Here is a 20,412-nt window from a genome sequence, read left to right as displayed (position 1 = left end):
TCCATTGTTTTATCTCTACCTTTTAGCCTATTTCGATCCCTTCCCCCCACCCCACCTCCACTAGGGCTATCTGTACCTTGCTCGTCCTGCTTTCTACCCTTAATGTCACCTATTAGCACATTCCTTAGATAATATCATCACCTTCAACACCTCTTTGTCCTTTTGTCTATGACATCTTTTGGTTATCTCCTCCTATCACTGGCCCTCTTTCCAGCTCTACCTGTCCCACACCGCCCCCCCCTTACACCAGCTTATATTTCACCTCTTTTCTATTTTTCCTTAGTTCTGTTAAAGAGTCATATGGACTCAAAACGTTAACTGTGTTCCTCTCCACAGATGCTGCCAGACATGCTGAGTTTTTCCAGGTATTTTTATTATTGTTTTGGATTTCCAGCATCTTCAGTTTTTTGCTTTTATAAAAGTAGGGATGTTTTGTCCCTCATGTTTTGCTACAGTTGTACAGGGCATTTCGAGAGACCACATCTGGAGTACTGTGTACAGTATTGGTCTCCTTATTTAATGAAGGATATGAATGTGTTAAAAGGAGTTGGGAGAAGGTTCACTTGACTGATACCTGGAATGGGGGATTATCTTGTGAGGAAAGGTTCGATAGGCTGGGCCTGAATCCATTGGAATTTAGAAAAATGGGAGGTGATCTTATTGAGACATATAAGGTCCTGAGGGGACTTGGCAGGGTGGATGCTGAAAGGATGTTTCCCCTTGTGGGAGAGACTAGAACTGGGGATAAAAACAAAAAAACTGCGGATGCTGGAAATCCAAAACAAAAACAAAAACAGAATTACCTGGAAAAACTCAGCAGGTCTGGCAGCATCGGTGGAGAAGAAAAGAGTTGACGTTTCGAGTCCTCATGACCCTTCGACAGAACTTGAGTTCGGGTCCAAGAAAGAGTTGAAATATAAGCTGGTTTAAGGTGTGTGTGTGGGGGGGTGGAGAGAGAGAGAGAGAAGTGGAGTGGGGGTGTGGTTGTAGGGACAAACAAGCAGTGATAGAAGCAGATCATCAAAAGATGTCAACAACAATAGAACAAAAGAACACATAGGTGTTAAAGTTTTTTTGTTTTTATTTTTTGTTTTTAGAACTGGGGACACAGTTTAAAAATAATTGGTCTCCCATTTAAAATGGCGATGAGAAGAAATATTTTCTCTGAAGGTCGAAAGTCTTTGGAACTGTCTACCCCAGAGAGCGGTGGAGGCAGGGTCATCGAATATTTTTAAGGCACAGGTAGATAGATTCTTAACTAACAAGAGAGTCAAAGGTTACCTGGGATAGGCGGAATGTGGAATTGAAGCCACAATCAAATCAGTTATGGGCCAGAGTCTTCGGGCCAGTGAGCAGGGGTGGGCCCCGCTCGCCGACACGTAAAATGACGGGCGGTGACACCAGGTATGCATCCTGACGTTGCCGTGCATCATTCTGATCCTCAGTTCAGCGGGCGCGCAGCGGAATCGGCTGCAAGTCCACTGAAATGTCAAAGGCCTATTAAGGCCATTTAAAAATGAATTAAAGTTATTAACTGAGCTGCCCGTCCAAGCTTAAGTTTGGCGGGCAGGCGAAGAGCCCAGGCTGCCCTCGCATTTATCATGGAACCTCATCCACGGGCGGGCTGAGGTTTCATGAAGGTTTTTAAATTAAATAAGTTTTTAAATTAAAATTCATTGATATGTCCCAGCTCATATGACACCGTCACATGAGGGGACATGTCTTAAAATCTTTTTTCCTTCATTAAAATTTTTCAAAACCAAACTAATCTTCCTGAGGCAGCGCTGTGCCTCAGGGAGATTTCTGCGATCATTCATGTGCATGTGCAAAAGAGCACAGGCCTCAACTCAGCCTACTCCCCCCACCCCGCCCGCACAGGGAGTGCTCAGTGCTTCTGGATGCACGTCACGTTGGACAGGCCTTAATTGGCCTGCCCACGTAAATGGCGGTGTGCTCCCGATCGGGTTCGCACTCTCTCCCACCCTCCCCCGCACAAGCCTTCCGACAGGGGGAATATTCAGCCTCAACTGTTTTTATGAAGTGGGCAGTGTGAAGTACAGGTCAATTGGCTTGGTAACAAACTCAATTGCCTGTTAATTATTTTTTAAAAATTGGCAAGTGAGCTACCTATTTTCACACCTATTGGGTGTGGGCGGGAAGGTGGTGAGCTTGCCATTCCCCACCCTCCCTGCCAAAAACCACACCAGGTGCGGGGCTCCGGCAAAGGAAATATTTACCATGATTCTCATGAAGAATCAGAACCTCTATATTGGCAAACATCCTTTCTAACTGCAGAACAATTATCCTCATTTAAATTTACAAGAAATGGTAGCTTATTCTGAGAATCAGCTGCTCCATAGCGGTAACTGTGCACTAAATACTGAGTCACATGTTTTTGTCATTGCAAAATGCTCGAAGTTATACTGAAGGGACTTAACAGACAGCTGTTCATTCATAATTGCAGTTTAGAATGGTGCAATTCATTAATCTGTATCTTTCAAATTATACTTAAAATTGAAGGCAACGTTTTTTAAAAAAAAAATCTTCACTCAACCCAAATAATCAAATAAAATAAAAGCCAGATACTGTGGATGCTGGAAATCTGAAATGAAAACAGAAAGTGCTGGAAATACTCAGGCCTGGCAGCACCTGTGGAGAGAGAGACAAGAGTTAACGTTTTGAATCGAATGTGACTGAAGAAAAGTCATATTTGACTCGGAACGTTGACTTGGTTTCTCTCTCCACAGATGCTGTCAGCCCTGTTGAGTATTTCCAGCACTTTCAGTTTTCAATCCAAATGCTCAAGCTCAATCTTGACCTTTGAATTAAGTTTATCTTGAAGCAAGTGTGTGGTATATATGAAAAAAAGGAATGGAATTGAATTTGTTCTGGAAAATGGGTTGTTACCTCAAATGTCACAAAAAAAATTGGCACAAGACATTTGCGTACATCAGGAATGCTAGGATAAAGAAATGTGACCTAAACAAATTGATCCCAAGAAAAACTAGAAAAGAATTTGTTCAAATTATGCTGTTTGAATGTATTTAGAGCTGTGATAAAAAGAGAACTGAAGTAAAGTAGGAGGAGAAGCTGCTTAATTTAAAGAAACAACAAATATAAAATGATTGAGAAAGAGGCATGTAAAAAAAATGGGAAAAGTAGCAGAGAGATGGCATGATGCTTAAGGACCCTTCAGGTGTGATTGTAACTCACTTAAAATCCATTCACTTCCTGGGAGTTAAAATCAGGCCCTAACGGTTAGTTTTTATTACTGATTTAATAAGCCAGGTTTCTCTCAAGTTCTGTTCAGTTTTTAACCAGGAATTTCCGTAGGGCAGAATTTTATGTTCCGTGGGTGAGTGCATGCCCGACCTGATTGAGAGTGAAATAGTGCACGATGACATCGGGCGAGCGTCCCAACATAATTGCTCACTCACGCGATATTTCGCTCGGTAGGCGCGCGTGGGTGCTGGAGCAGCGCCCGCCATTAATTAAGTAGCCACTTAAGGCCCTTAAGAGTCCAACTGGCTGTGATTTTTCTTTGCCTATGCAAAATCCAGCTCATTGCAAGGGCAAAACGGGCAGGCGGCCTTCCGACATTTTCACAAACCTCACCTAAGGGTGTGACAAAGAGGGTTAGCAGCTTTGCCAGTGTGAGTAGTGAAGGGTTTTGGAGATAGTTTACTGCTGGTTGGTTATTGGTACTTAGCAGCTTCATCTCTGTTTGGGGCTTAATTCTTCACATTTCCAGGCTTCATTTCAGGAATCATTGCTGTCTGCCAGGCCCCCAGAGGATTCAGACCACGTGGCCCTTCCAGGTATCAGGTAGCCTTCCCTTACCCTGGTAATGGGGGTTGTGGTCTCCACTGGAGGCACCTCCTCTGAGGAGGAAGAGGGGGGCAGAAGGAGAGGAGACAACGTGTCCCTATGCAGCTTCCAGGAGAGTGACCTGTGGGAGGAGAGGCGCAGGGTCAGCAGGTAACCCAAGGTGGAAGGGGCCACAGAAGACACCATTATCCTGCTGCCAGTGTTTATAGGCAGCGATGCAGCTACCTCACTATGTCTGAGGTGCAATGCCAAAGGAAGCTCTGCCTCTCAAAGGAGAGTGTGACCTCCATTTGTCAGATGATTGGGCCTGAGATCAGCTCCAACTGTGTGGGTGGACACCCCATGCCAGTGGCTCTGAAGGTCACAGTGGCCCTCAACTTCTATGCCTCTGGCTTTTTCTAGCGATCAGTGAGGGATCTGAGTGGAGCGTCTCAATCAATGTCCACAGTTGCGTCAAGCTGGTGCTAGAAGCTCTGTTCAGGTGGGTACTGACCTTTATTCATTACCGTATGGACAAGACCAGCTAGGTTGAGCGAGCCAGAGGCTTTGCAGAGGTTGCTGGGCTCCCCCATGTCCAGGGTGCCATCGACGCTACACATATGGCATCAAGTCACTAGCGAGTCAGCCAGGTGCCTTCGTCAACAGGAAGGGATTCCACTCCATGAACGTGCAGATAGTGTGTGATCACAGGATGCAGATTCTACAAGTCTGTGCAAGGTACCCAAGCAGCTCCCTTGATGCCTACATCCTCAGACACTCCCAGGCGCCAAGGATCTTCAGTGCTCCAGCCTGGCTGGATGGATGGCTGCTGGGTGACAAGAGTTATCTGTTGAAGAGGTGGTTCATGACACCTCTCTGCCATCCAAGAACAGAGGCAGAGAAGTGTTACGATATGAGTCATGCCTCCACAACGGCAGTGGCAGAAAGGACCATGGGTCTTCTCAAGATGCGCTTTCGTTCAGGGGGAGCACTACAATACCCCCCGGAGTGGGTGTCACTGATAGTGGTTGCATGGTCCACTCTCCACAATCTGGCACTGGCAAGGGGGGACTCACCAGAGGAGGAGGATCTTGACACAGCTGCATAGACCACAGATGATGAGTCCAGTAGTGAGTCAGAAGATGAGCACGATGAGGAGAATACTGAGGGCATGGAGGCAGACTTTGGTAACTTCCAGCGAGGCAGGGACACCAGGGACGCATTGATCCAACGCTTCTTCATCTACGTCACCAAAGATCAGCTTCAACCGCATGCCAGGGCTGTTGCCTCCATCCCGGCTGTCTGAGATTACCCTTTCATCTGAACACAAAGAACACTCAGTGCCTGTGCAATAAAGTTCAGAGCCTCTCATGTCCTGCACAACATACTGGCGGACCCTGCACCAATAAAATATAAAGGTGAAGCATACACAGGCCAAAATGACAAAAGCAAAATTGATCTCATTTTGACAATTCCAAACTATTTACATAAACTTCTCTGGTCTTCAATCCCAAAACAGTATAGATAAAATAAACATAAATGAACATAAAATCACCCGTGACCTGTCCCTCTTGTGCTCATGGTAACTTTAATTTACACTTGCGAGTGCTACATCCAGGTGTTTCCCCCCTCACTGGCACTGACATTGGAGACAGCCTGCTGACTGTGCTGTCTTGTTGGCCTTGATGACCTTGGTGGTTATCCTCTGGCCAGAAGAGCGTGTGCTTTCCACGCTTGGGGAGGAGTGGTCAGTGCCATGGCTGGCATCTCCCCAGTCGCCACATCCTCATCAGATGTCATGGTCACTGGCAGAGGGTTGGAGGAGCTGCTGCCATCATCCACAGTGCCCTCAGAGGAGTCCGCAGAGACGACAAGAAGCTTGTGCACCAACATGAGGTGGCCCTGGGCCTCCCTGCTCACCATTGATGGATGGGCCCCTAGCTGGGATACTGGGTGCCTGATCCATCTCCCACACTGACACTGATCACCTGAGGTCAGTGCGTGTGTGAGGGCTTGCAGATCCGAGCGCATCCCCAGGAATCCCGCATTCTGTCCTTGGAGCTGCATCTCCATGAGAGTCACCACTGTCTCAATGGAGGAGGCACTGTGCTTGGCCATGATGATCGATGCAGTGCTCATGCTCTGCATGGACTCCTCCACAATAGAGACCATGATATGCATACCCTCATGGATTTCTGCCAGACCCTCCTGCACATCTCGCTGGACATCCAGCATCTGCCGCCTAATGGACGACTCCAGAGGCTCAACATCAGCCTTCAACTGAGCATTGTCCTGGTTCCCAGCAGTCCTCTGACTGCCGGTGCCCTGGGCACCCTCTGCCTCCACCTGCACCTCAAGTGATTGTGAAGTGCCTTCACTAACGTGCACCGAGATACTAGCCGCCGTATCTGCGCTGGTGTCTGCTTCAGAGAGCAGGTGTGATGCAGGCGCAAACGATGCCCGATGGTCTTCCAGTATCAAGGGTGGCCCTTCAGGGCCTGGAGAGTGAATGCCTGCTGGCAAACCTTAAAGTCAGGATTCTGTCACTGTGCATGCCAGGCACCCTGGTGAGACAACAGAAATCTGCATCATGGTGCCATCGTCTTCCAATGATCACTGGGGACTCCAGGTTCGAGGCTCACATCAATGAAGAGACTACACTAGACTGGTTGCACAACCTGAAAGTCTTACCTCTGTGCACTGCACTCTTACCTGCGCCTGGCACCCCAGTCTCACTGCGCCATGCTGGCTCCTGAGCTCCAGGCATCTTGCTCGTTTCTTGAGAGGATTAGGAGGCTATCTATCCGCTGGTCCGCGACCTTTCTATTTTGTTGTGGGCTGTCTTCTCCCGAAGCAATAAAGGAGCATTGATTAGTTCTCTCTCTACCTGCAACGCAGTTGCAGCCTGGCCAACCCCAGCTGAGGAACACCTGGCAGGGCACATACAAGTCATGACCCTCGAGCCGCAAGGCACTCAGTCCAAGCAGCCAGGGCTCACTCCCTTGGCCAGCTCTGGCATGATTGACAGTTGGCACTCAGACTCTAACACCCCTGAGGTCCTTGGGAGGATGGCCAAACCTTAACACATTTGCACCCTGACCCACGCCAATATGGTATTCGCCCTTCCTGAGTGCAGCATGTCATTGAAGCGCTTCTGGCACTGCACCCAGGAGCGCCTCACCATGTTATGGCTGCTCACCATTGCTGCCACCTCCTCCCATGCCCTGTTGGTGAGGTGCAGTAGCCTCCACCTCCCATCCCTGGGGACAAGATTGTGTCTCCTGGCAGCCACCTCCTCCAAGAGGACAGCAAGGCACTCATCAGAAAAGCGGGTGGCCGAGTGCCCACCCTACTTGTCCACTCACCTGCCATGTCCAACTGCACTTGGGTCCATCACGAAGGTTCTGGGGACGTCCTCTATGGCAGCCTTCCAGGGGCTGCCTCGGCCACTTTTAATCCAGCTGCCAGGTCACCATGGGGCCTGGCAGCTGACAGGCGCCCCTGCCCCACCACCCCCCCACCTCCCCCACCACCCTCCCTTGTTCTTTCCCGGCCAGTGCAGAGCCGCGTTTCATGCTGGGCGGGCATTCATTGACCTGCCAGTGTGAAATCGTGGTTGGAGCCCGATCGCAGGAGGCGCTCCGTTTCACGGCCATTCCCAGGCCTGCCCGCCATGTCTGCCCGACAAGGGGAAAATCCTTCCCATAGTGTAGCTCCTGCTCCAGTCCATTCCACTCCGCTGCTGTAACTCTCAGTGGAAGCCCCGTTCATAAACATGCATAATGTTTCTGTCACCTGCCTGGTGAAGTTAGGGCGGAGGAGTGGGAGCAGCTCTGAGTATATTCCCAGCCTTTGTATTTAGTATCAAATATTTAGTATCAAATAACAGCAAGGAAATTTAGATCCAGAAATCAGATAAATTTAAAGGAAGTAAATGTAGTGTAATGGGTTAATAACATAGATATGCTGATGAGTGATGTAGACTATGATGTACCTGTGACATCAGCAGTCATGTGCTAGAGACTCTATATAGCAGACAGACATCTCACAGGAGATGTGCCTACTCAGTAACCCACCTTGTACACATTGTACATAGTGTAAATACATTAGTTTTAAGTAAATACCTGAGCTTGACTACAGTCCCTCTTCACAAGATACAAGGCCTAGCACATCCATTAAACAGTAAATAAAAATCACTTCATTTTTAACATCAAGGAAACAAGCAAGAGACCAACAAAAATGCACAACTACACTAGACAACCTTCACTTATTTACATTGTTTGCAGACATTGCTTTTAAGGACCTCAGTGGCAGTTCCAAAAGTTCTGGCAAGCGTCTCCTCACAGCAGTTACATCTAACTATATTTGCCTGGGTTTGTTCACCTGGAATTTTTGATGTAGTCATGGCTGGAAAGTTTCCTTTAACTATCTGCTAAGCCAGATGCAACAACAAGGTTGTGCAGCAGGTTCACAGGAACAAAGCATATCAGTAATTTAGAGCTTTTCAATTTCCTTTAATTGCTCAGTTAGGTGCTGCTGCACAAATGGAGGTCTTTACAGGAAAGCATTTTTTTTGTTTTTGAATTGTTATTCAACTTGCATTTTACCATCTTTAAAACTTCATATGACAAAATGCAGACAGGAAGGTAATTGCATAATTCTCATCATTAAACAATTATAGTGTACCTACCTAGACAAAAAGCAGTGAAAATTTGTAAAAAAAAACCCCCACAATTTTAATGATACCCACATGCCAACCATGCCCCTTACCTGTCACATCAGCACTCCTTCAGCAGTCTGGTTTTTTGGGTCCTGTCAAAAGTGTTAAAGGAGGCAGACAGATGACGAAAATAGCAGTGCAACTGGCATACCCGTTTTCCATCACTGTTCCTGTTGTCAGCGAGTTTCACTGGGCTGAGGGTAGAACAACCTCGAGAATTTGCCTAATCTGTTAATACTTGCAATTGAGGTTGTTAAAGAGCTCAATGAGAGCTCGTTGAGGGCTACATTGAGATGTTGATGGGGGGCTGGGGGCAGTGCATGGGCTAAATTCTGGGTCAGGGGCAGACCAGATGCATGGAGGCAGTGACACAGTGAGGGGTCAGTCATGGATGCCCCAGGAAATTGGTTCGCACGTAAATTGGAGAAGGGCTCAAAGGTTGATGCAACCTTTGGCAACACAGATGCCATCAGATCAGTGCATGTTACAGACATGTGGTCACTAATTGCTCTGGCATTGCAGGGGCATAAAGGCAGGGGGCTTCGGGACACAATTGGGCAGCTACTTGACCTCAGGGAAGGTAGCAGCTGGTAATGAGAGAGTAACTCTCAGATTTTGGGTCAAGCGATGATGAGGAGCAGCATCTTCTGCTGGAACAACATCCCAGCGCTGTCAGCACCGCTGATCAATCCAAGCTACATAGTGTTGTGTGCATTCTGTGAAGATCAGTGCACAGTTCCTTCATGCCACATATGGCTCTCCATGAGGTTGGCTACCCTCTCAATGGAGGAGCTAATGTTTTCAAAGCCCTGAGCCAAGATGATGCACATGAATTGGACAGACTCCTCTATTCTCAGAACATGACTGCATACTGCCTCAGGGAACTCCACCGTGTGAGGGTACATATTCTCTTAGAGGAACCTTCTTTCCTGTGACTCCTGAGGCCCTGCATCTATGCCCATTCTCTATGGGCAACTTCCCACAGCTGCCTCTGTCCCCCCTTCTGCATGATCGTACCATGCTGATCATACAGTGCCGTCCTATCTATCCGAGGGCCGACCAACATGACTGTTTCTGTGCTGGTGGAGGATGTTTGAGAAAGATGTGACAGTGTTGCTCTGAGGCCTGCTCTTGGCCTGGTGATGGCACAGGAATCAGTCTTTGCACCCCAATGCCAGAACCTGAGAGTGACATTGGGAATGTCCTTTAGGGAAGGAAATCTGCTGTCCATATCTGGTCTGGCCTGTATGTGACTCCAGACCCACAGCAATGTAGTTGACTCTTAAAATGCCTTCTGAACAAGAGTAATTAGGGATGGGAAATAAATGCTGGCCTGGCCTGTGATGCCCACATCCCATGAATGAATGAAAAAAAAAGAGATGATGAGAACTAGCCTTTGAGAGCAGAAGTCTCTGCAGTGCTGAGGCTTCCCAATGCAGCTGAGCCTTCATCATACAGTCAGACGGCCTGGAGTGCAATGCACCCCCTTAATCATTCCAGTTTCTATTTACCCTCTCCACCATGGTGCCCATCTCACCTTCTCCAACTTGCTCGTAGTCAGCGACCCTGCCGATCACCATTTCTTCCTCTTTCATTTTCATATGCTGCATGTATCAGTGCTGGCAGGTCCTCAACAGCCTTGCAGAGAGTTCAGTAAGTGCCCTGGGCTGATATTCCTCCAATGTTCAGCAGCAGTGTGCACCCTTAGGCTCCTCAGCTAGAGTATCTGCTGGAGTTTGAATACCCAGCAACCTTTCCTGAGGATTTGCACACACCTTGCCAAAGTGAATAAGGCCAATGAACCTCATCATTCACTGTACACAGTTCCTCTGGACCACACTCTGTCTGCTCACTACCTTTGCCACCTCGATCCAGGCCTACTTGCTGTGGGGGGGGGGGGGGGGTGGGGTTGGCCTTCTCCTGCCACCAACCGGAAAGGGGACCTCACTGTCTCAAAGATGACCTTAATGTCAGCATCTGCAAAACGACGGGCAGCCCTCCCCTGGGTTCCAGCCTTGTGTCTTTCCTGTTCCATGTTTAAACCAGGTTGGAAACATAAAGGCTCCCATGGTGCGTTTAAATCAGGCCTCAACTTCCGACCCACTTCTGTTCCTGCCCCCACCTCCGGATCCTCTAATTAGCTGTCCAACCCACTCCCCAACCAATTAACAGGCTACCCTGTGAAAATCCGGAGCTGTGACTGCTTCCTCCTGGGTGTGTGATTGGGGTCTGGATTCAGTCCTAAAGTCCATTTCTCACCCTTTAAGGAAAATCGGGTCCTTTATAATTTGTTCTGTGCTTGTTTTTTTGATAACAGGAAGTTAATTTCTTTCTTCCCAATAAAATTTTTTTGTAACTTTTGTGGTCCAGAGGAACCGTGCACAGTAAATGATCAGGGTCATTGGCCTTTTGTAACTTTCAGCCCGGCAGAACTGACCTTTCATCCCTAGATTCCTTTTTAGGACCGATTTCCCCAAGAAGCTTAAAGTCCTACATTCTATTCCATGCATGTGATTTTTAAATTTTGCATGTGTTTGTATCAGTGCCAAGCTTTATGCTAAGTTTTCATCTGAAGCCAGCTTCTGTGGTCAGTGATACAGACTTACCTAAGTAATGTGATGCAACACATCAAATTGTTAGCTGCCTACTTCATTCCTTCTTGCCTTCCGAATGTTCAATAATTAGGAATCTATTCTGGATTTGCAATTTTTGTAGATGTACATTTTATGTTATCTATTTTTATTTGCTATTCTGTCCCATCCTACATGTAGATTTCATTTTCTTTTTTATAATTATATTTTGTGATCGTGTTACCTAGGATCCTGTAGAAATTATGCTTTGAACAGCTAAGTGGGGTTTTACCTTAAATAAAGGATTTGTTTTTCAATAACGCTGTTTTTTCCCTAAAGTTGTTCTGGTTGAAAGTTGTCTTTAAGGATGACAAGTAAGGATGAAAGAATAGAGGATTGTCAATCCAATAATAATCATCATAGTTTATTGAGCTAAATGAATGATTTGAATAATTACATTGGACCTCACCATCCCAGCTTGTATCAGTCATTGTTACACTTATGCTGCCAGCCAAGTCCTGGTAAAGCTCACTGTTTGAAACAAAATCAAGTTATAATTATATATGTATGTATCATACAGTGCCTTCAAAAATGTGCTTGGACAGCCCTATATAAAAAAACTTAGGCACCAGATGTGAGATAGGGTAGAACAAGTTACTGTTGTTGTTGGCATGAAATCTCAGCACTGACCTTGTCCTACATTTCAGGCTCAACTAATTTGAATATGTGGAGGTGTGCAGGTTTTCCACGTTTGACCTGCAACTCCTTAGATTCTTTGCAGAAGAGGAAACAGGTCTATGCAGAGTAGTCAGATAGGAGCCAATGGGTCCTGAATGGCTGGCAATGTAGATTGGGACAGAGGGAGAAGAATGGAGCAGGCAGACCAGTGGAGCAACAACATATAAGAACTGTTGTTACTTAAAGGCCCAATGGAAACAGAAGAGGAAGTAGGAAACCTGTGTGAAAAGAATGCAGACAGATCAAAGAATTCTTTAGGAAGTCGGTCCTGAATGTCTTTCAATTGGATATTGGGGCACGGAGGATGGGCCTTTTGGACTTAGGAGACAGAAACCCATCAAAAATGTGGATGGTGGTGACTGTGGCAGCAAGTGCCAATTTCTTAACCCTTTGTAGGGACAGAAAAAGTTTAACGACTTCACCAGTCCAGCCAAGGTATTCTCCCTTTTCTTGCATTCCCTTTGTGTATGGCACTTCTCCATTCATTACCTTCTCTGTACTTTGTGACTGTACTTCTTTTATCCTCTATCATCTGCTAATAGACCTTCCTTCATAATGTGCCATACATGATTAAACCGCTTTAGTACATCACACTTCTTCTTTCTTAATTTTCACCCCTCAGATAGCTTGCTGTTCCAAGCTGTTGTAAGAAAAGTCTATCAGTGGACTGTACTGGAAAACTAAAGTCTTCCCATATCTATGAGAGGGGAAGGTGGCCCATAATCACTTTGAATTTCAGGCTATTGGTGGTGATGTCTATGGCAATAGACCTCTGACCCCTAATGAAGAAGAAATCCTGTAAATCCTGGGTTGCTGAACCTATTAGATGGAATTTAATGCCCTCTCCTGAGTTGAGTTGAGCTCTTAATCGGGTGGAATGATGGCAGGTGGGAACCCCACCCTTTCCTGGGTGGGGAACCCATTCTTTCCTGCTTTTACCCCAATTAAGTCTGGGGCAGGAAGGTTCGCTATCCCACCCCATCACTAACTGAGACCTTTAAGTGGACAATTAATGACCAATTAAGGGCCTCATTCCAACACCTTGTATATTCAGCAAGCGTTGAGCAGGGCAGTCATGACCCAGGGCAGTCACCACACACTCAGTGCCTGATCAAGGAACCCAGCATTGGGGAGGGGAGGGGGCCTGCTGAGAGCCACCCCCACTGCCCTTGCCTCTGACTTCTCCGCCCCCTTCCCACAACCCCAAACCCTACGAAACCCATCCTGCCCTCACTCATCTGTGCCCTGGGTTCCTTACTGATCCTGGGCTCCTGGTGGGTGTATTGCCAGCAGCTACCACCGCTCCACTAGGAGCGCAGCCTGCAGTGAAGAGTTGGCGGCCTCTGATGGGCTGTCAGCTTATGGGGAGCAGGATTTCTACCTTGGGGATCCTTGAAGGCCTGCCAGTGGCCACTTAAGTGCCTGACTGGCATTTAATACTGGAGGCCTTCCCCCAAAGTTGGCAATGTGGGGCTCTTGCCGGTTCTCCAACTGGTGGGCAAGACTTGAGTCATCTAAGATTAAATTCCACCCTGTATGGTTGGAGATGGAGAAGGGGCAGTATCAGCTGTAAGTTTGTTTACACCATTTGGAGCTTACCACAGATTGGAAGCACAAACACCCTAGCAAGGCACATAACTTGCCGCCTTCAAAATCTGCAGAAGAACGATACAGTAGCTGCATAGCATTATAACATCTTTTCATTTTCTTTTCCTCCAGATAAGTCAAAGACACCACTGAGGAGAAAGAATGATTCAGAGGTGAATAGCTTTCTACTTCAGTCCAACCTGCCACATCCTCACTCAGGCCATCATTCACCCTTTTCCTCTCACTCACCATCCCAGAGAAATTCTCTTGTGAAGTTGGAGGTAGTTCTGACGAAAGTTTCTCACTGAATGAGGGACAATACACTGGGAGAAGTGAGAGATGAAAGTGGGATCTGGCAGTGGGGAATGCGAGTTGTGCGGAAATTAGGCATTGGCTCCAGAATCCATGATCCCAATCTTTGGGGTCCTGCTCTTAAATACAGGACGCTGGATGAACATTACTCTCACAAGATGTCACTAAGGCAAGATGGCAAGAGACATGACAGAGTCAAATGCCATCCTAAATGCCAATATACCTTGCAGCATTACCTGGAACAGGTGGTGGCATCAGAAACATCTGCATCCATGTATCCTAGCAAGGAGGCCTCCAGAATAAGTTCATTCAATGTGAATGTTTTGACTGCTGGTTACCAGATTGGGCTCTGTTTCAAGAGAATGATGGCAATCAACTACTGAGAAAATCCCTAGCGCTATTTCTCAGGGCCTGCTGGATCGAACTAATTGCTCGGCATTCCAATCCAGGATCCAGCATGAGTGGCAGGCTGAAAAATACACCCTTCTGATATCATTCTCTCTCCTGATGACAACTCAAGTCAGCTTCTCAGACACCTTCAAATGTTGGCGCTAAATACAGGACTAGGCTGTCAGTACACCTGCAGTAGCAACACAACCTGCTGGAGTCATCCCAGAATATGGTCTCTTCAGTCCTAAGAAGCTCATGAAACCAAAATGCAGCCAAGCACCTCTGCCATCTCAGACTTAAGAAAATGGCCGAGCTGAGCAATAGTACAGGGATTCACTATGGTGGTTATAAATATCATTAATTAAAAGCATAAAGTACACATGCACACAATCAAATCATTTTGAGACATGACATCCAGCGTTCCAAGGTATGTTTGTTCTTTTCTGCAGTTTGCCTTTGAGTGGATGTTGGGAGGTCACTGCAATGAGGCAGTTCCTTCAGTGACTCCTCAATTGTTTCCTGAAGCAGATCTCTTCTCATATTTTCTCAAGGGAGTGACATGGGCTGGGATTTTCCATGTTCACTGACGTCGGACATGTTCGGTGGCATGTGCAGGCAATATGGCTCAATTGGTTTCACAACATCACAAAAGCAGTTTGCAATCGTCTGCTCAGCCCACTGATGGCGGGCTGCTTTTCCCACCACGCCGGGAACCTCATTATAATACATCAGCATATTATTATTAGGCCAGCCCGCCGGAATCTTTTCTCCCTTTGGATCGTCCGCCCACGTCGGTGGGAAAACATGCCGATGTGTTTCACAACATCATATATAAGGCACGTACATGGCAAGCTGCACTTCACTCGGGACTTCAAGCTTTGTTAGCCTACCTTGCTTCGGTCAGCACTCACAGTCATCAGTGCCAGGCTTCACAGACAGCACCACATCACTTTTAGGGCGGTTCACGGGCAGGTCTCTACCTACCAGCCATATGTGGGTGGCTTTTCAATAGCTGACAGGCTAGGGCTTGCTTGTGGAAGGGGGAGAAGTGGCTTCAGGCAAAGGAAGAGACTGCAGGTTGAGGGCTGTGCTGGAGAAGGAGGGTAACCCAGGGTGTGTGTGGGGGCAAATGTTGATCTTTGCAAGTGGCCTCAAGATGGTGAGAGCTGAGGAGGCAGTCTCCAGAGCAGATGAGGCCAGATGGACATGTGAGGGTATGTGTGTGAGAATAAGTGGTGATGTCAGTGAATATGCGATGGGCTTGAGTGTGTGAGTTTAGAGTGATAAGATGGTTGCCGTACCCTGGCTGCACGGATGAGATCATTCATTCTCTATCTGCGTTGGATGGCCAACCTCTTCTGTGCAGCATTGGCACTGATCACCACTGCCATTGCCTACCAAGCCAGAGTGGTAAATGTTACTGCCCCTCCTGCGACCAGGGTGGGGGTAGAGGACATCATAGCAGGTTTCCATGGCGTCCAAAAGGCACTCGAGGGCTGCAGTCTTCTTGCCTTTCGGGGCCATGTCTTCCTTGCTGCAGTCCCGGGCTGGAAGCACTGAGCACAGCTGTACTTTAAATGTGGTGCCTGGCACGATGAAGCGGCAACGTGACGGCATGGCAGACGAATCAGAACCCACCTGCCATCGAAATGGTGTTTCCCAGGAATGCATAATTAATGTGGTGGCTTTGGGATGTTACGGTGTGAAAAGCTGCCATTGTGGCTGGCGGGTAAAAGGTCGTTTCTCCCGCCCGGTACCGCACTTAGTGCAAATCTAGGATGATTCCATCTATGGTCTGTAGACTTCCCTCCTAGTTGGCCTCCTCTTTTGGTGTAGCCTTATTCTGCGTATCTAATTTCCGCATCCTTCTGCTCCCGTTCAGGCTCCAACATGGGAATGCCCAGGTGAACCCTGGGGCACAAGCTTCGGAACAGAAGGGTGGGAAGGAAACGTTTTCTCTGTCTGAAGGTGCCGAAAGGCAGCCTTTCTTAGCAGGATAGCTCAAAAAAGCTATTTTCTAATTACTCTGGGCAAGCTGATATTTCAAAGCCTGTGAACCCAGTCTCTTGTCTGCTTTGTCTAGTTATGCAGATAAACCGCCCCATTTTTATGCTGGTTTCAGAACATAGGAATAGGAACAGGAATAGGCCATTCAGTCCCTCAAGCCTACTCTGCCTTTCATTTCAGATCATGCCTGACATCCATCTCAACTCCATTTATCTACTCTAGCCCCATGTCCCCGATACCCTTACCTAACAAAAATCTACTGATCTCAGTCTTGGAAGCTTGAAGAGCATTCCAGGTTTCAACTTTTTGTGAAAATCAGTGCTTCTTGATTTCCTTCTTTAATGGCCTGGCTCTAATTTTAGATCAGAATTTGTGTAAATTAAGAATCCTGGGACAGCTGGTTTGCCCTCATTATTACAGCATTTGCACATGCAGCACTTTGACGATGGGTGAATCTTCTGTCAACAGCCATCAACTGGAGCTTAGTATGTATTGTAGGATGAGTGGGACTCCTGACTTAAGCCCTGATTACGACTCCCTATACCAGGACTAAAACTGTTTTGCCCCCACCCCTCCCCAAAAATATCATGAAATTTCAAGCCCTAATACATAATAGAAAAATAATCTATATTACACAAGATTCATTTTTGATACAGTATTTTGTATAGGATCTCCAATATTCTACCATGTATACACACTTCTCACTATTCTTGTACGAATGGTACTTAATTTGTTGGCATGGTGCATCTCACAGTGAGCACTGTGAATGGGATTCTTTACCAAATCCTTCAGATCGCACAATATTTGCACTGCAATTTCCTGGAAATGGGCACTGATAACGGTTTGGCAATGTTAACAGGCATGTGGGACCTTGTGAATGAAGAATCTCCTTAATGAAAGAAACTTGAGCATAGAGAAAGAAACAGAACAACAGAGAAGGAAATAGAGTGAATTATAGTCAGATTTGATTCAATGAAAAATAAAACGCAGGAAAGATAGAAGGTGGATTAAGAGAGAGAGAGAAAAAAAAACAGCAAGGAAATGTAAGAAAAAATTTTAAAGAACAAGCAGAAGAGGAGAATGTTAGAACCCAGTTTTGTTTGGGTCATTGGGAATTAATAACACATTAATGGCAGCAGTGGCGAGTGACATGTATATTCTGACTTGTGCACTGTATCCCAAAATTACTTCCTGTACAGAATCTATCTAATCTTCATTTCGGAGTGTCAAAACAGCTTTGTATCCTGAAAATTGCTGCCCTCCGATACTAACAGGAGTATCGATGATGACTGGCATAAAATGACTGTCAAGATAATAAAAATAAATTTTAAAAACCCTGGAGGAACAACTTACTAGCTGATGGAGTGAGGCTCTATAGCTACATTTGGTCCCTATCTGGGGTTCCAATGTTGAGCTTCATGGTGGGACCATAAATCATTTCTTTACCTGGAACCTTGCAAAAGCAATTACCAACCCTAATGGCAGCAGCAAGATAAATTCACATTTACAGTGCAAATCCAGCAGTTTGGTAATGTGCAATTAATTTCAACTGAGAGCCTGGCAGTGAGATTCCAATCTGTGTCGTATTGGTGAGGCTAATAGCAAGCTGTTTGGTGCAAAATGTACAGCAATTCGCGGTGAATTGGAATTTTTGTCATAACTTCTAGTCTTCACCACAAACTGGGGGGGAGGTGGGGTTTTGCATTAGTAACGGTGGCTGTTGCGAATTCATCATTATTTTTTCTGACATTTCTGGACCATTATGTCATCAGAAGAAATATATAGGGCTTATCAAATGGAAAATCTATCTGCCTTAGACAATCAGAAAATACGTCCCTGGATACCCGGGCTCACTTATTAGCATAGTAGTGAACAGGTAACATGTGAATACTCTTGAAGCACCTGGGACATTTGCCCTTCCCAATTACAGCCAACTTGCAGTTGTGCCAGCCACACTGGTACAGTCAAGGACAGTCAGCCTATCCTTGGCATCCTTAACATGTGTTGGTACACTCTCCTCAGCCATTGCTAACGTTTTCCTTGGGTCGTACCATCGGTACAGACTCATTTCGTCAGCATTGTAAATTTGTTCAAGTGAAAAATCTTGGTCAGAAATTAGCTTATTTTTCAGTGGTGTCATGGTCTTCAGATGCTTTATCACCACAAACTTTCAAAAGCTTGATACCATGATTCTTGAATTTCTGCAATTAATCTATCGTGCATTCATATGCACCTTTAAGCCTCAGTTCTTCGTGGTAGATCTTGGCTTGCTACATGATCAATGGTTCAGTCAGTGGAAACCTTTCACTTCAGCGCTGATGAATCCATTCCATCATAACACACTCATGTTCATCATTTTTCGACATATGCAAAGATTTTCTATTTTACATTAACTTTTGTGAATCATTTTCAATATAAAATTTCAACAATTGATTTTTCTGCTTCTTTAAATCATATATGGTGGTGATACCCACCCCATACTCCTCACTTAGTTGCCTCACAGATGCACCACGGTCAAGCTTCTGCAACAACACCACTTTCTTAGCAATTGATGACGAATTATGCTTCCTTTTCCTTTTCTCACTATTACCCATAAGGGTATGTGATGGTCTTTTTGACATGTTCATGGTGGAATAAAAGCACTAAATAAGCACAAAAAACAGCGCAGGCAAACAGCTAGACTTCCCTTGCTAAAGGTTGGGTCCAGTCGGTGATGTTTGTGTTGGCTGTTGGCTCACATTAGGGTCCGTTGAAAAAAAGTTCCGTTTTTGGATGTGCTCGGTTTTTGGATAAAGGATACTTGATCTGTATTTTTAATTTACATTCTTCCCTCTCAAAGTTGACTTTGAATAGTCAATTTGGGAGACTTTACAGTGATATCTTATTGTTACGGCACACAAATCCACTGGTTTCCTTCACCTAGCACTTATTACTTCCTGCTAGTCAGAGGCTGACAGTGGACCCAAACTTTTCTGAGGGATTTTTTTCTGGCATGATACTGATACATTAAAAAAACAATGACTTATGGCTCTGTTGTGTTACACTAAAACTGTCCTTTTTTTCCCTTTTTGTAGGATTTAACAACTCAGAGCGCATGTGTGACAAAGAATTTATAATACGTAGAGCAGCTACAAACCGTGTTTTGAATGTCCTTCGACACTGGGTTTCCAAGCACTCTCAGGTACAGAATTTTAGACCATTAGAACAGTACATACCACACAAATTCAAAGAATTCCCTCTTTAAGTAAAGAACCTATTTCCCACAAAATGTGTTGACGTTCCTGAAGAGTGAAGTATATAAATTGTTTTCTGCTGTGAAGTACAATGGAGATTGATGAAAACCTAAAATGTTCCTTACTCCAACGTAGTTGTAATGTGATGGATCATTGGACTAATGATTCATGCAAGTAGCTCTGTTTAATTTCAGCTGTGAACATGGTAATTGTGTACTCCTGGTGAAAATACTTTTGTACAATTAAAATAAAGCACAAAAATCATTTAGTTGACAGTGGTGAACACAAGTGTGAGTGGAAAGTAGTTTGAGGTATGCCATGGGCAGCTAGCAGCTCCCTGATTCCACCCCGACACTCCTGACAGGTCATGCCCAACTCATCCGGAGCACCAAGAAAATATGTAAATACGCTGACTATGATCCATTTCCTGAATTGTTTCCCTTAACTCAGCCACAATACAAGAGATTTCAAAAAGCCAGCACAACCTCAAACTAATTTTGCTGCATATGCTGCAAAGTTTGTTCTTTCATTGTGTGACTATGTCAAAAAACCTCTCAATGTATTGGTATTTAAATCTTAAATGAAATATTTTTTGCCTGAGATTACCCAGGGTTAACAGAGCCAATTAAGGATAACTCAAGTTATAAAGAAAGAAAGACTTGGATTTATGTGCTGCTTTTCATGGCCATTGACCATCAAAATGCTTTACAGCCAATGAAGTACTTTTGTACTTGTACTGTTGTAATGCAGGAACCATGGCGGCCAATTTGCACTCAGAAAACTCCCATAAATAGCAATGCGATAATCCATTTGCTGTGATGTTGATTGAGGACTAAATATTGGCCAGAACACTGGAGATAACTCAACTGCTCTTCTTCAAAAGAGTTCAATGGGATCTTTTACATCCACCCAAAGAGGTCTCATCTAAAAGATAGCATCTCCAACAGTGTAGTACAGCGCTGGAGTGTCAGTGTAGAATTTTGTCCCTGGATTGGGACTTGAACCCAGTACCTTGGGATTCAAGTCAAGCTTGTCGTTGCCATTTATA

The 20,412-nt window shown here is 45.6% G+C and overlaps 1 protein-coding gene across 1 annotated transcript in view; it reads left to right on the top strand.

Annotated features, from left to right (window-relative positions):
* The window catches only part of rasgrf2b (Ras protein-specific guanine nucleotide-releasing factor 2b), a 265,513-nt gene that overhangs the window by 197,022 nt on the left and 48,079 nt on the right, over positions 1–20,412 (top strand). Inside the window, exon 18 of the mRNA XM_041185342.1 lies at positions 19,204–19,312. Coding sequence (XP_041041276.1) covers positions 19,204–19,312 — 109 coding nt within the window. The remainder of the gene's footprint in view (positions 1–19,203; positions 19,313–20,412) is intronic.

This window comes from Carcharodon carcharias, chromosome 4, assembly GCF_017639515.1.
Source record: "Carcharodon carcharias isolate sCarCar2 chromosome 4, sCarCar2.pri, whole genome shotgun sequence".
Lineage (NCBI taxonomy): Eukaryota > Metazoa > Chordata > Chondrichthyes > Lamniformes > Lamnidae > Carcharodon > Carcharodon carcharias.
This window is presented reverse-complemented; position numbering and strand designations above follow the sequence as displayed.